The sequence below is a fragment of the Vipera berus genome, assembly GCF_964194415.1.
Source record: "Vipera berus genome assembly, chromosome: 6".
Lineage (NCBI taxonomy): Eukaryota > Metazoa > Chordata > Lepidosauria > Squamata > Viperidae > Vipera > Vipera berus.
In genome coordinates this window covers 32,609,364-32,625,012 of record NC_138208.1, presented here as the reverse complement: position 1 = coordinate 32,625,012, position 15,649 = coordinate 32,609,364, and the positions used below count along the sequence as shown (strand labels likewise).

Here is a 15,649-nt window from a genome sequence, read left to right as displayed (position 1 = left end):
TGCAGGGGAAACTGAGGAAGTCTTAGCAAATAGACTCAGAGCTGTGTTAAACAGGTTTCGCTCTGCAGGTCTCAGGCTGAAAAGACACAAATGTAACATTGGGGTCACTTCTACAGGATTTAAAATTGATGCCAGTGGAATCCACCCTGTAGAGTCTAAGGTCAAGGCGATTAAAATGGCCCCCACCCCAAAAAATAAGGCAGAGCTTCAGGCATTTTTAGGGTTATTAAATTTCTAGCACTCATTTTTGCCTAACAAAGCTGAAATAGCTGAGCCACTTCACAGACTGCTAGATAAAAAAGTTGTATGGAAGTGGACCAATCTACATGAGAAAAGTTTTCAAAAACCTAAGAGTCTACTATCTGACAAATCCACTGTCTCCCATTATATCGAATCCAAGCCTCTCTGCATCGCCTGTGATGCTTCCCCCTATGGAGTGGGAGCTGTTTTAAGCCATTTGGGAAGGAATGGGGAGCAAGTCCCCATCGCTTATTACTCAAGAACCCTATCAAAGGCTGAGAGGAATTATGCACAGATAGACAAGGAAGCTTTGGCTATTGTTGCTGGGGTCAAGAAATTCCACGATTACCTGTATGGTAGGAATTTCACTGTTTACTGACCATAAGCCTCTCTTAGGTTTATTCACAACTGACAAGCAAACCCCTCACATACTTTCACCAAGGATGCTTAGGTGGTCCATATTCTTATCTGCCTATAGCTTTAAAATAATTTAAAGAAGGCACGAGTTATCGGCTCACAAAGGGTGTTTATTATGGGGAAATAGGGTTATCATACCCTTCACCTTGAGAGATAGGGTACTACAGTCTCTACATGAGGGACACCCTGGCATAGTGCACATGAAAGTGTTAGCCAGGAGCTATTTATGGTGGCCTGGGTTAGACAAGGCTGTTGAAGAGCAGGTACATGGGTGTTATATTTGCCAAAGGTCTAGACCAGGGGTGTCAAACTCAATTTCATTGAGGGCCACATCAGCATTGCAGTTGCCCTCAAGGGGCCGGGTGGGCGTGGCCTACTGGGTGGGCCTGGCCTGCTGGATGGACGTGGCTAGAGTGCATATGGCCTACTGGGTGGGCATGGCCAGCTCTACATCATTCGCATCAAGGGTGCCTATGGGGGCCTGGGCAGGAGTGGGACAGATCTGAGGGTCTCTGGCAGAAGGAGGGTCTCTGGGCCAGGGCCAAGACAGTGGGGGCTGTTCCCTCACTGTTTCCAGGATGGCTTTGCGGGCCACATAAAACCACTTTGCGGGCCGGATCCGGCCCCCGGGCCTTGTGTTTGACATGTGTGGTCTAGACCCAAGATGCCTCAGGCACCTGTTCACAGATGGGAGCCAACTCACACGCCCTGGTCCAGGGTCCATATCAATTACGCTGGCCCATTTCAAGGGCAGCTTTTTCTAATTGTAGTAGATAGTCATTCAAAATGGTTGGAAGTTATTACAGTCTCTAGCATGACTTTGGCCAAAACAATCCAGGTACTGAGGAAACTTTTTGCCACTCATGGGCTTCGTGATGTCATAGTTTCTGATAATGGGACTCAATTTACCGCTGCTGAATTTCAAGCCTTCCTGAGAGCAAACATGATTAGACACGCCCCACCTGCGCCCTTCCACCCATCGTCTAACAGACAAGCAGAATGGATGGTGAGAACAACCAAAGTCTCACTCAAGCGCATCATCACAGGTGACTGGCATCACAGACTTGCAGACTTCTTACTTTGCCAGCACTCCACACCTTGTACTTCCATGGGGAAAAGCCCTGCAGAGCTGCGCTGGGGTAAATGCCTCATCACCAAACTGGACAGACTGCACCCTGACAGAGTGGCATCTGATGCTGCTCAACCCAAGCCCCTGAGGGGACTTCAACCTGGTGACATGGTCTGGGCCAGGAACTATGGACCAGGACACTTGTGGGTTCCTGGGAAGGTGGTTGACAAATCTGGGCCCCTATCTTACACAGTAGGGGTGGAGGGAGGGCGTCTAGTAAGACGTCACATAGATCAATTAAGGAAAAGATTTCCAGAATGGTCACTAAGTTTAAGTCACTTAAACTTAAATATAATAAACTTAAACTAAGTGTAAGTGAAGGGGACATTCCCTCCCATAGCTCTCAAGCTGACACACAGGTTAGCTCCTATTCACCCTACCAGCAATTTCAGCAGTCAGTAGAGTTCCAGTCTGAGGAGGATCCAGAGGACACAGAGGTGCAATAGGAACCTCTGCAACAATCGGATCAACCCATCACCAGTGACCACTGTGATAATCCTATTTCAGGATCTGACTCTGGGGTGGGCCTACCGGACAAGGCCAGCCAGAGCAATTCTTCAGAGTCTCCAACTGAGAGGGATACTGGTCCATGGGGCATGCCAAATAAGTTGGTAGACTATGAGGTGAGGGTACCACTGAGACGTTCCTCATGCCCTCATAGGCCACCTGCACACCTCGCTGATTATGTGGTGAGTTAAGAGGAAGAAGTATGTAAACAATTACTAGTAGAAAGGCATGCCTCTTGTTTTTTGGGTTTTGTTAATTTATGTGTGCATTTCATTTGTAAGGGAACTTATAGGAGAAGTCTCTTCATAGACACATACTGGGTCATTGTGTACTACTTATCACTACAGAGATACTGGCAGAACATTAGAAGGGTCTGTCTGTGATCTGACTGGCAGCTACCCACAAGTTCACGTCTGAGAAGGTCGCATTGGACAAACTACTACCTTGAGTGAAGTCAATCACTTAACTAATATTGGGGTAGCACATAATCCCTGAAAATGGGTGATAAAGATATTACCTTGAGTGGGGTCAATCACTCAGAAGTAATGTTGGTGGTTGGGAGTGAGTTTTATAACCTTGAATAGAGTCAATCAGTCAACTATGTATTAGAAGATGTAAAACTGGAATGTTATGAGAGTATACTGTCTGTTTCTCGGAAGGGGAAAGGAGTGTTGTGTATTAGGGTTTGGGAAAACAGCTATTCACATGTTTGAACCCTAACAGTTCTGGTGGGAGTTTTAGTGGCGGGATTGTTAGGTTCAATCTGATTGGTTGCATGAAGTATATAAGCTTGCTTGTACCCCTAACCCCTCAGTATTGATATGATCGTTAATAAAGTAACAGTTTGTTTGTACTCATCTGCTTGGCATCTTCTCTACGCGTAAGAACCCAATACATAATAGTATTGATTTAGCATGGTGGCCATACTTACAAATTCAAACAAGATATGAAAAAGACTTGAAAACAATGGGGATCCACAAGGAACAGACAGAACCCGATCGTATATTGTTAAAAACAGATGAGAAGCTGATTTTAAAACTTTACAGGTTTCTGCTTAATCTAAGGATGGAGGAAGAACAAGTTAAAGAAACAATGATAATTTGGGCAAAAAATGTTGGTCACACTATAGAACTTGAAGAATGGGAAAAGTTATGGGATAGAAATATTAGATTAACTAATATTTATCATATAAAGAAAATTTGTATAAAATGTTTTATAGATGGCACATGACACCAGTGAGACTAGTGAAAATCTCTAAAAATACTTCAAATGTTTGTTGGAAATGCAGCCAAAGACCAGGTACCTATTATCTCTGGTGGGCATGTTCTAAAGCTAAAAGGTTCTGGGTACATTTATGGTTGGAGGAGATGGTTAAAAAACAAATAGAATTTAAACCAGAATTGTTCTTGTTAGGAATGACAGATCCCAATTATGATAAAGAGTGAGAATTATGTATGCCCAATATTGGAAAAATGAGTTTACCAACTGAAGAAATGCTAATCAAGAAAATATTAGACTGTGCAGAAATGGATAGATTAACTTTAGAGATTAAAGAAAAAGAGCATTTAGTCTACTATAGAACCTGGAATAAATTTTATCAATGGCTAAACAAACGAATTAATTTAATAATTTAATTTAATAATTTGATTTCTATACCGCCCTTCTCCCGAAGGACTCAGGGCGGTGAACAGGGCAATACACAATAAAAATCAGATACAAAAATTAAAAAACCATTAAAAACCAATTAAACATCATGCCCATAAAATCAATACATATTAAGTTAAAAACTAATTTTAAAAAACCCAACCCCACCCCGTCAGACCAGGCCAGCTTGTTCGAAAAAGAATGTTTTAAGATCGCGCCGGAAGGAGCGAAGGTCGGGGGCCGTCCGGAGCTCAACCGGTAAGCTGTTCCAAAGGTCTGGCGCACCCACAGAGAACGCTCTCCCCCTGGGGGTCGCCAATCGGCATTCTTTGATCGGCGGCACCCTGAGGAGGCCCTCTCTGTGGGAGCGCACTGGACGGAGGGACGTTGACGCCGGTCGCAGGTGTTGCCGTAGGTAATCCGGACCCATGCCATGAAGGGCTTTGTACGTCATAACTAACACCTTGAACCTCACCCGGAGAGCAACCGGTAGCCAATGCAGCTCGCGGAGCAGAGGTGTAACATGGGAGTATCGGGAAACTCCCAAGACAACTCGCGCGGCTGCATTCTGCACCAGCTGGAGTCTCCGGGTGGACCTCAAGGGCAGCCCCATGTAGAGAGCATTACAGTAGTCTAGACGAGAGGTCACGAGCGCATGAGTGACTGTGCGCAAGGCATCCCGGTCTAGATAGGGCCGCAACTGGCGCACCAGGCGAACCTGGGCAAAGGCCCCCCTAGTCACAGCTCCAATATGCTCTTCCAAAGAGAGCTGTGAATCTAGAAGGACCCCCAAGTTGCGAGCCCTATCTACGGGGGGTAATAGCTCACCCCCCATGGCCAATGATGGAATAATCGGAATTTCCCGGGATGCCGGCACGAACAGCCACTCAGTCTTGTCAGGGTTGAGTCGAAGCCTGTTCCTCCCCATCCAGACCCGGACCGCCTCCAGGCAACGAGACATCACGTCGAGGGCATCGCTGGGGTGGTTTGGGGTGGAAATAAAAAGTTGGGTATCATCAGCATATTGGTGATACCCAACTCCAAAACCACGAATGATCTCACCCAGCGGCTTCATATAGATGTTGAACAGGAGAGGCGAGAGAACCGATCCCTGAGGAACTCCACAAATGAGAGGTCTCAGGGTCGATCTCTGTCCCCCTGCCAACACCGACTGCGAACGTCCCAGGAGGTAAGAGGAGAACCACTGGAGAACCGTGCCTCCCACTCCTAACCCCCTGAGACGTCGCAGCAGGATACCATGGTCGATGGTATCAAAAGCCGCTGAGAGGTCTAAAAGGACTAGGACAGAGGAACAACCCCTGTCCCGAGCCCGCCAGAGATCATTCACCAGCGCGACCAATGCCGTCTCCGTGCTGTACCCGGGCCTGAAACCCGATTGGTACGGGTCTAGGTAGTCAGCTTCCTCCAAGAACAAAGGGAGCTGATGCGCCACCACGCTCTCAACAACCTTCGCCAAAAACCGAAGGTTGGAGACCGGACGATAGTTGTTTAAAATTGCTGGGTCCAAGGCCGGCTTCTTGAGGAGGGGTCTCACCACCGCCTCATTCAAGGCGGCGGGAAAACTACCCTGACTCAAAGAAGCAGTAATCACTGCCTGGAGCCAGCCTCGTGTCCCATCCCGGGCTGCATAAGTCAGCCAGGAGGGGCACGGGTCCAACAAACACGTGGTGGAGCTCAGCTTCCCCATGATCTTGTCCACTTCTTCAGGGGTCACAGGATCGAACTCTTCCCAGATTAAATCGACAAGACCGCCCGTATCCTCTTCGACAGACTCTGCCCAGTCGGAGTCCAAACCGGTCCGGATCCGAGCGATTTTGTCCGACAGAAATCGACTAAACTCCTCGGCTCGACCCTGCAAGGGTTCCTCCCTCACCTCCTGATTAAGGAGAGAGCGAGTCACCCTAAACAGGGCGGCCGGGCGATTCTCTGCGGACGCAATGAGGGTCGCAAAGTGGTTAGACCTAGCCACCCTCAATGCTATGAGATAAGTTCTCGTAAACGACCTTAATCGTAACCGGTCGGATTCGGATCGGCTGGACCTCCAACAGCTCTCTAGGCCCCGTCTCCGACGCTTCATCTCGCGGAGCTCCATGGAGAACCATGGGGCCCGTTGGGATCTGCGTCGGGTCAAGGGCCGCATGGGTACAACTTGTTCGAGTGCCTCTGTGGCTGCCCTTTCCCAGGCTTCCACCAGGGCATCGACCGAGCTGTGAGCAAAGGAGGCAGGTGGGGGCCCAAGCGCCGTTTGGAACCGCTCAGGGTCCATAAGGCGCCTAGGGCGGAACCATCTTGTTGGCTCAGCAACCCCACGACAGGGAGTGGCAAAACGGAAGACCATCCGCAGGAGATGATGATCGGTCCATGACAGGGGTAAATTAATTGGGGAACCCCCCCCAAGATCATCTAACCACCGTCCAGATAGAAAAACCAGATCGAGCGTGTGACCCCCTCCGTGAGTTGGGCCCAGAATAACCTGCTTCAGGTCCATGGCCGTCATGGAAGCCATGAACTCCCGAGCTAACTCAGATGATCCCCCCAGGGATGGTAGGTTGAAGTCACCCAAAACTATAAGTTTGGGGAACTCAACCACCAACCCTGAGAGGATATCGAGAAGCTCAGGCAGGGCTGCTGCCACGTGTCTAGGTGAAATATACACCAACAGCAAGCCCAACTGAGCTCTGGGACCACATCTCAGGAGGAGGGACTCACACCCGGCTATCTGGACTATGGTGGCCTCCCGCGGACATAAGGTCTCCCTCACAACAACTGCCACTCCACCGCCCCTACCTTGAGCCCTAGGCTGGTGCAGCACCCGGAAACCTGATGGGCTAAGATCAACCAGGGGGACCCCGCCCTCTGGGCCCAACCAGGTCTCCGTAATGCAAGCCAGGTCCGCATGCTCCTCCTCAATCAGATCGTGAATGAGAGGTGCTTTATTCATTACAGACCTGGCATTAAAATACACGAGCCTGAGCTCAGGTGGCTGCTCATCCTCGCTCCCGGTACCACGTGCTGAAATCAGAGGGTCGGAGCGCATCACCGCTTGAAGACAGCGGGGACGCACCCCCGGGTATTGATGTGGCCCTCTGTTCCTACACCTGCGGCCATTCCCAACCGCCGTTGGGAATTAGAGAGAAAGGAATGTTGATACTTATTTTTGACCCTATTCTAATAAGAAAAATATTATAGATTGAAAATTTAACATTGTTTACTAGAATTTGCTATATCTATTATTGTTATCAATCATTATTCTTACTACTTCTATTGATATATATCAACCCAGACAATATGCTATTTGCTAAATATTGAATGTAATTGGGGAAACCCCAATCCCTCCCCCAACTTTCCTGCTATCCCAACCCCACACCCTATCCCTTCATTTTCCTCCCCACCCTTATAAAAAGCAATAAAATTTACATTAAAAAAGTGATCTGTGTTTAAGTTCTAAGATTGACAGAATATAAGCAATCAATGAATCAAGAAGTAGCAGTAAACAAAATTCATATATAGTATTTATGTAGCATAGGCTCAGAGGAACTAAAGAGCCTCTTGTTGTGGGTGAAGAAGGAGAGTGCAAAAGTTGGGTTGAAACTTAACATTAAGAAAACCAAGATCATGGCATCCGGCCCTCTCAATTCCTGGCAAATAGACAGGGAAGAAATGGAGGTACTGACAGATTTTATTTTCCTGGGCTCCAAGATCACCGCAGATGGGGACTGCAGCCAAGAAATTAAAAGACACTTGCTCCTGGGAAGGAAAGCCATGGCAAATCTAGACAGCACACTAAAAAGCAGAGACATCACCCTGCCAACAAAAGTGCATATAGTCAAGGCTATGGTCTTCCCAGTTGCAATGTATGGCTGTGAAAGTTGGACCATAACAAAGGCTGAATGCCAAAGAATTGAGGCCTTTGAACTATGGTGCTGGAGAAGACTCCTGCGAGTCCTTTGGACTGCAAGGCGATCAAACTGGTCAGTCCTAGAGTAGATCGACCCTGACTACTCTTTAGAAGGCCAGATCCTGAAGTTGAAACTCAAATACTTTGAGAAGGAAGGACTCACTAGAGAAGAGCCTAATGCTGGGAAAGATTGAGGGCAAGAGAAGAATGGGACGACAGAGAATGAGGTGGCTGGATAGAGTCACTGAGGCAGTAGGCGTGAGCCTAAATAAACTTCAGAAGATGGGAGAGGACAGGAAGGCCTGGAGGAACATTGCCCATGGGGTCGCGATGGGTCAGACACGACTTTGCAACTAACAACAACAAAGCATAGGCTCAGTAAGCAGTGTAACTCAATGCAATTTTGCAGCTGAGCAGTGTAGATGAGAGGAAAAGATCGCTTTAAGGAATTCTGGCCATTCAGAGAGTTTATATATAATCATTCAAATGTGCATATTTACATATAGCATATGCTGCATGACTAGCACATATACCTTTCCCTTATCTCGGGCATACTTAGGTACAACTCCTAAAAAAAATCCAACAATCCTTTTTTTCATTTTAAATAAAATCTGTTGTCATCTCATAGGTATCATGGAGAGTTCTTCTGAAAGTGTCTTTAAAAATTCACATGAAGAAGGGAAACTTTATGCTGTTGATTCATTGAACAACTTAAATGAACATACTTCTGCAGCTCAAACTCAGCCCTCAAGTATGTATGCTACACAATATTTTCTTAACAGTTTTTCAGATTTATGTACAGTATGCTGCTTACTTGGTGGCATTTAACAAGATAAATATGTTCTCTGAATGGTTTAGACAACACACAATGACACGTTAAGTGGTGCATCTGAACAGGTTCTCACTGACCTACAAAACAATGTTGCTATCATGTGCTCAAAGTTTTTTTCTAGGATGGGAACCAGGAAAGTATTATTTAATTCACCAATAAAGTCCTTCTCATGAATGTTCCCTTAGGAAAATGAATAAAATAAATAATTAAACAGGCACAAGAAACTCCTGGCCCTCAATACTGCTCAATTAGAATTTCCAATAGCACCATTGACCATGTAGGTCAGAGCTGCTGGAAATTGTGGGTTAATAATTTCTGGAGAACCATTTCCCATCCTTTGAAGAGTAAAACAGATTTGGGTTTACTGAATTAAAACAAACTAGCAGTAGTTCATAGAGGAGAAAGTATAATGTAAATATGATCAATATGAATTTTTCATAGTTTAAAAATGTTTAATTCAAAGTTTATAGTAATCTACGGCTAAATCTTTTAGGCTACAGAAGTAAAGAGTATAATTTTTAAACAATTGTTAATGGAGTAAAAGTAATACTGTATAAACGTGTTTTAAATGATTGGTTAGCATTTATGTTATACATGTATTTTTAATCCTATCTGGAAACTATTATTCTTTTTTTTACTATAAGTCAAATGACCTTTAATTTGTATATTTATCTCTTGCATGGCTGTCCAATTTGCATATGTAACAGTACTTGGTGTATCCAAGTTGCAGTGCAAGCAGCAGAGCCATGATCTTTGTATCTCTAAGGATATTTCAGTTGTACTTGGTGTACTGGATGTGCTTCAGTAACTGTTGCATATTTTCATTTGTTTCTTTCATGTGTGCAACATAGCTAACACGTACTGAAGGATGCACATTGCCACTGTGTAAAAATAGAATATTTCTATAAAATAGTATGTGATAGGTTAAATTACAGATTATTTTCATGATTAGCAGTCAAGATATATAAGATATATCCAAGATATTCAGGAAGCATTGTTGTCCAATATAGTCATTGAGCAGGGTATCAAAGCAGTAGTCAGTAAGGCTGTTTGGTCTAAGATTTTAAGTTTAAAAGATGACTCTGTCCAGATAGTCCTCAGCGTACGACCACAATTGAGCCCAAAATTTCTGTGTTAAGTGAAACAGTTGTTAAGACAGTTTTTCCCCATTTTACAAACTTTTTTGTCACAGTTGTTAAGTGAATCACTCCAGTTGTTATGTTAGTTAAGTGAATCTGGCTTTCCCATTGACTGGTGATCACTTGACTCCAGGACACTGCAACCGTCATAAATATGAGTCAGTTGCCAAGCATCTGAATTTTGATCACATGACATGGGGATGCGGCAACAGTTGTAAGTGTGAAAAACTGTCATAAGTCATTTTTTCAGTGCCATTGTAACTTCAAACAGCCACTAAATGAACTATTATATGTTGAAGACTACCTACTGTATATTATTTTATTATGAGCCTCAATAGATAGAACTTACCTGATTAAATCTGAAGCTATGAGAAAGCCTGGCATTCTCTTGAATGCAGCTTATTTAGTGTTAATCTTGAGCACTGAGGGAAATTAAAAGAAGGCTATCTGAGAATGTATTCCTAGGGGAGCCTAAAGCTACCTGAGTTACAACAATTCAAAACTCATTTTTACTTATTTAACCTAGGTATTTTCTGAATAGTTCCAAAATTATTTATAACACCAATCCACTCTGCCCAATTTTCAAAACCTGCTGCAAAGCTTTGGTCATAGTGATTTGCCCTGGAGTGCTTGGAACAGTTGAACACTGCTATCTCTGTGGAAAACATAAAATGTTTTGGAATTTGTGAAAAATATTCCAGCAGGTACACAGTATAAGGCCTGAGGCAGGAACCAAATGGAGTCCAAGTCAGAGGGGCTATTACAGTGGTGGCGAACCTATGGCACGGGTGCCAGAGGCAGCACTCAGAGCCCTCTCTGTGGGCACCTGTGCCATGCCCCGGAGGTGGCAACTGTCCCTCTTCAACCAGCCGCGTGCTAATTCGCCGAGGTCCCACGTGGCTGAAAGCATCCCGGCACGGCTGGTTTCCCTCCCCCCCCATTCTGTCCCACCTAGCCTCGCATACTCTCCTTTTCCCAGGCACGACCCACTGCATCACCTTCTCAGCTGTTGGCCGACCATCCATCTCGGAGGCAGCTTCTTTGAACTGCTGGCGATGGGCTGCGGAGCCCCAGAGTGTGACTGGCAAGGGGCCGGCAGGCTGTGGCTACTGACAGACACCCTTGACCTCCATGCGCTCACTGGCCTCTGTGTGCGGGGGCTGATAGTGTCAGGCAGCAGCTGCCCCAGCCCTTGCCTTGCCCCATGGCAATGGCACCCCCAACCTGCCTCGCCTCAAGCCACAGGATGAGTCTCCTGCTTACCGCCCCACCTTCCAGAGACCTCCTGGAGATCCCTGAACCCTGCCCACCCCCCACAGGTGTCCCTCCCCACGAGCAACATTGAGGTGACCACACCCACCTTGGCCACACCCACCCAATCTTCCATGACCACCACAGCCATACCCATCCAGTGGGCCATGCCCACCTGGCGCCCAGCGATAAAAAAGTGGGTTTGGGGTTGCAGTTTGGGCACTTGGTCTCTAAAAGGTTCGCCACCACTGGGCTATTATGTAAACATAACAATCACTTAGCTTTGGTGATACCAACTCTGTGTAAAGTATGCACATTCATTCAGAAGAGGTAGAAGTTTTGAGTTTAATTCCTTGAGTGCATGCAGTCCTATACTTTTCGCTAGCAGTTAATCAATTATTGTCTTTGGTTTAGGATCTTTTTATCTGTAATAAAGAGCCCAATACTGTATAGCAAAGACAAATTCATGGGACAAACAACCTGGTCTGCTTGGGCACTGGCAGAAGGGTCAGGGAGTATGAGCAGCAAGATGTATGAATCCAATTATCTAATGATACAAGTACAAAGGTCCTGTGGTTGGAAGATGAGATTTAGAAATCAAAGGTAAACTCAAGATTGAAATAATGTCTAGCATGCTGGAATTCATATTCTTGATGAGATTCACTTTTCTATTGGGATAATCATATATGCTGCTATTCATGGATGCGATTTGCAGCAGTGGTTAAGAGTGATTTTTATAAACACTGGCTGGTAGGTAGTCTATGTTCTTCTCAATACAGATTGTCTGATTCCTTTCGAACTTTTTGATAAACTGTTTCAGTGAATAGGCTGTAGCATAGAGTATTTTACATGTGATAGTGCACATTTATTCCATGTAAAAATTCCAGCTTTAATCCCTGGCATCTTCAGAGGGCTGTAAAAAACTGTCTCTGAAATCTTAGGTAAAGGTTCCCCCGCACATGCGTGCTAGTCGTTTCTGACTCTAGGGGCCGATGCTCATCTCCGTTTCAAAGCCGAAGAGCCAGTGCTTGTCTGAGGACATCTCCATGGTCATGACTAGACGCCAAAGGTGCACAGAACGCTGTTACCTTCCCACCATAGTGGTCCCTATTTTTCTACTTGCATTTTTACGTGCTTTTGAACTGCTAGGTTGGCAGAAGCGGGGACGAGTAACAGGCACTCACTCTGTTATGCAGCACTCGGGATTCAACCCACCAAATTGCCGACCTTCTGATCAACAAGCTCAGCGTCCTAACCCACTGAGCCACCACATCCTGTAATGCTTTATACAACAGTATTAAAAATACCAGATTAAATAGCCAGTTTAAGGCAATTCCTTAGGTTTCTATTTGTTCTTTAAGGAGAATACTGTTCAGAAGCTAGGCAGATCTTTTAAAAATATCATGGTCTTGCTATGGATAAGCACTAGGGCTGGGAAAGAGGGGCTTCAAAATAAGTGGAAACACATATGAAGTATTTTTCTGATTCATTAAGGCAGCCACATCCTTTTCCAGAGTCATGTAGCTATTACAAAAGCTGTTCTGGCTGTCTCTGCCAGCATGGGAATTTGTTCTGCTTTACTGTGACTGTAGGAAGCAGCTTACAAAGCAATTGCAGAAGTTTGGAAGATGTGGCTGCCTTAATGAATCAAGGGCAGCTTCTTTGCTATGAAGCATTGTGAAGCATCACTTTTGAAGGATTTGCATAGCCCTAAAATGCACATTGTAAGTGCTATGTACTGGCCTTTTTGAGGGAATACCACGTGGGTTGCTGGAGCAGCTAACAGCTCTCCAGCAACCCAGACTACAAGTCTCCTGTGCTGCAATTGGCTATCTTCAGGCAGCAATGGTTGATTCAAACCTATTGGCTGCCACCTAGGGGCTAGACTATATATTGTGGCTGGTTGCAGCCATTTCCTCCAGTACAGTCACAGCAGGAATAAACGATGAGTTACCCTGTACTCTGCTTTGCATCTTCATTCCTGAGTCAAAGAACCCACTATTTAACAGTGGCGATGAGGGTGGGATCCTGCTTCACTGAATAAAGAGCTGAAGTCTACGAGGGAAAGGCAGCACACGCCAGAGGGAAGAGGCATTTCCCCCACCCTCTCTCAAGGTCAGCTAGCAAGCTACACTAGCGACCTCATGCTCAGTGGACTCATTCCCTGAGCCTGGAAGCAGGATCCGGAAGAATGCAGGAACCAGAAAGAAAGAATGCCGAAGTTCGGAAAATTGCAAGAATTCGAGGTGAAACACCTGGAGGAATGACCATCATATTTATCCTAACAGATTTTCAAAATGCCCACGTTAAAGTTAAGGGAGAAGCCACTTTTTTTGGTAAAGTTTAAAGGGTTTTTAGGGCACCTGGATGTAATAGTAGTAGGGGGCCAGAGAACGAGTCTTATTGGACTCGATTGATTTGATGCCTTAGGTATTCAGATTACTAGCATAAACTGGACACAAACTGCAGACCTTGCGTCAGTGTGTGAGGAATATGAGGATATTTTTGATTCAACCCTTGGAACATACACAGGCCTGCCTATCTCATTTAAGCTAGATCCCAACATAGTTCCAATCAGGGTTAAGCCTCATAGGGTCCCCTTTGCCTTAAAACATAAAATTGATTCCAAAATTGATAAGCTGGTAGAACAGGGCATGTTACAGCCTGTTGATGGTGGGGAGTGGGAAACTCCTATAGTCACTCCACTTAAAGCCAATGGGAAATTCGCATTTGTGCTGACTATAAATGCACACTAAATAAAGCTGACAAGGATGAGCAGAGCAACTCTTGAGTGAAAGAGAGCTTGCACAAAAAAGAGGATACTGATAGTAGTTAAGTTTACACAGCAACCACACAGATACACTGAGGTGTGTACAAAAAAGTTTTACTTGTGGGATAAGACAATAGCACAGTCCAGGGAAAAAACAGTCCAGGTCATACACGGGTAATGAAAAAAGATAGCAGATAACAACAGTCCAAGGATTATCTGATACAGAGTCTTCTTACCAGTCCGTAAGTCAAACACAGTTCTACAGGTTTAGCAAAACAGTAGCAAACCCACAAACCACGATAAACAGCAAGTAACAGCAAGTGAGAGTGAACGTAACAGAGAGAGAGAAGCTATGTCTCTAGCTCCCTCTTATGGCCGTAGGACACAACGCTGGCCAATCATTAGAAGTTATAATGCAATACATTACATAGTTAAAGTGATACGTTACAGTTCTATAACAATGATACAATCGTAGTTCATATATATTGCCAACCCAACCAGTTAGGCTACAGACATATACCTAACATTCTCCCCTTTGGGTAGGACAATATATTGATTTTTACAACCTTAGGCCATAATTTTCACAACAAGCTTTGTGCTTAACTGCACCCTGAGCTTTAGTAAAATGATCTGCAATGTTATCATCGGTTGCACAGTATTCCAACCATATTAGTTTATCTTGTATACACTGTCTGATGTTTAAGTATCGTAGGTCAGTATGCTTAGACCGTGTTCTGATGGCTGCGTTCATTGCCATCTTAATTGCAGATTGATTATCTTCATAAATAAGAAATGGATTTTCTATAGTTAGTCCCATATCAAGTTCGCAGATGATACAACTGTGGTGGATCTTATTACAGGTGGGGATGAGACAGCATATAGGGCGGAGGTACAAAAACTATCCATATGGTGTAGTAACAACAACTTGCACCTAAACATTGGCAAGACGAAAGAGATGGTGTTAGACTTCCGGAGAAAAAAGGAGGAACCTGCCCCACTTTACATTGGGGAGGACTGTGTAGAGAGAGTTTCCTCCTTTAAATTTCTGGGAGTCTACTTCTGTGAAGATCTGACCTGGAAAGTTAACATAACCCAGGTGGCTAGAAAGGCCCAACAGAGGCTTCACTTTCTTAGGGTCTTGCGGAAGAACAGGGTAGAACAACGGCTAATGACCCTCTTTTACCGGTCTACTATAGAGAGCGTCCTCTCGTATGGTATTGTGGTTTGGTATGCTGGTCTGACAGCCACGGACAGGAAAGTATTACAGAGGGTAGTGAGCACAGCACAAGACATTGTGGGCTGTTCCCTGACACCACTGGATGACATCGCCAGGGCTCATTGCCTTGGAAGAGTGAAGAAGATTCTCAGGGATGACTCACACCCTGGACGGTATCTCTTTACTCTCCTACCATCCGGTAGGAGATATAGGAATATAGCCAGCCGTACCAACAGGCTGAAAAATAGCTTTTATCCGTGAGCTGTTAGGCTTTTAAATGGGACATAATCTCTGTGAACCTATGCAGAATTGACTTGGGAGGCCGGTGTGTGGTGTAGTTGGTTCACATGGTGTGGTAGGATGGAGGGTTTGTTGTCACTGTGTGTTGGGGGGAGAGAGCACGGGGGGAGGCTCAGCTAATCTCAATGTACACATGTTGTACTTTGACAATAAAGGTTTATTTATTATTTATTTATTTATTTATATCCATTGATACTTGTTTATAACATAGTAGTTCAGTACACAAAACAGACAAACAGGAAAATTCAGCTTCCATTGTGGACAGACTGATATGTTTCTGCCTAA

The 15,649-nt window shown here is 45.0% G+C and overlaps 1 protein-coding gene across 1 annotated transcript in view; it reads left to right on the top strand.

Moving 5' to 3' along the window:
* The window catches only part of LSMEM1 (leucine rich single-pass membrane protein 1), a 55,804-nt gene that overhangs the window by 19,157 nt on the left and 20,998 nt on the right, over window positions 1–15,649 (top strand). Inside the window, exon 2 of the mRNA XM_081331111.1 lies at window positions 8,485–8,607. Within this exon, the coding sequence (XP_081187237.1) occupies window positions 8,490–8,607 (118 nt within the window). The 5' untranslated portion in view covers window positions 8,485–8,489. The remainder of the gene's footprint in view (window positions 1–8,484; window positions 8,608–15,649) is intronic.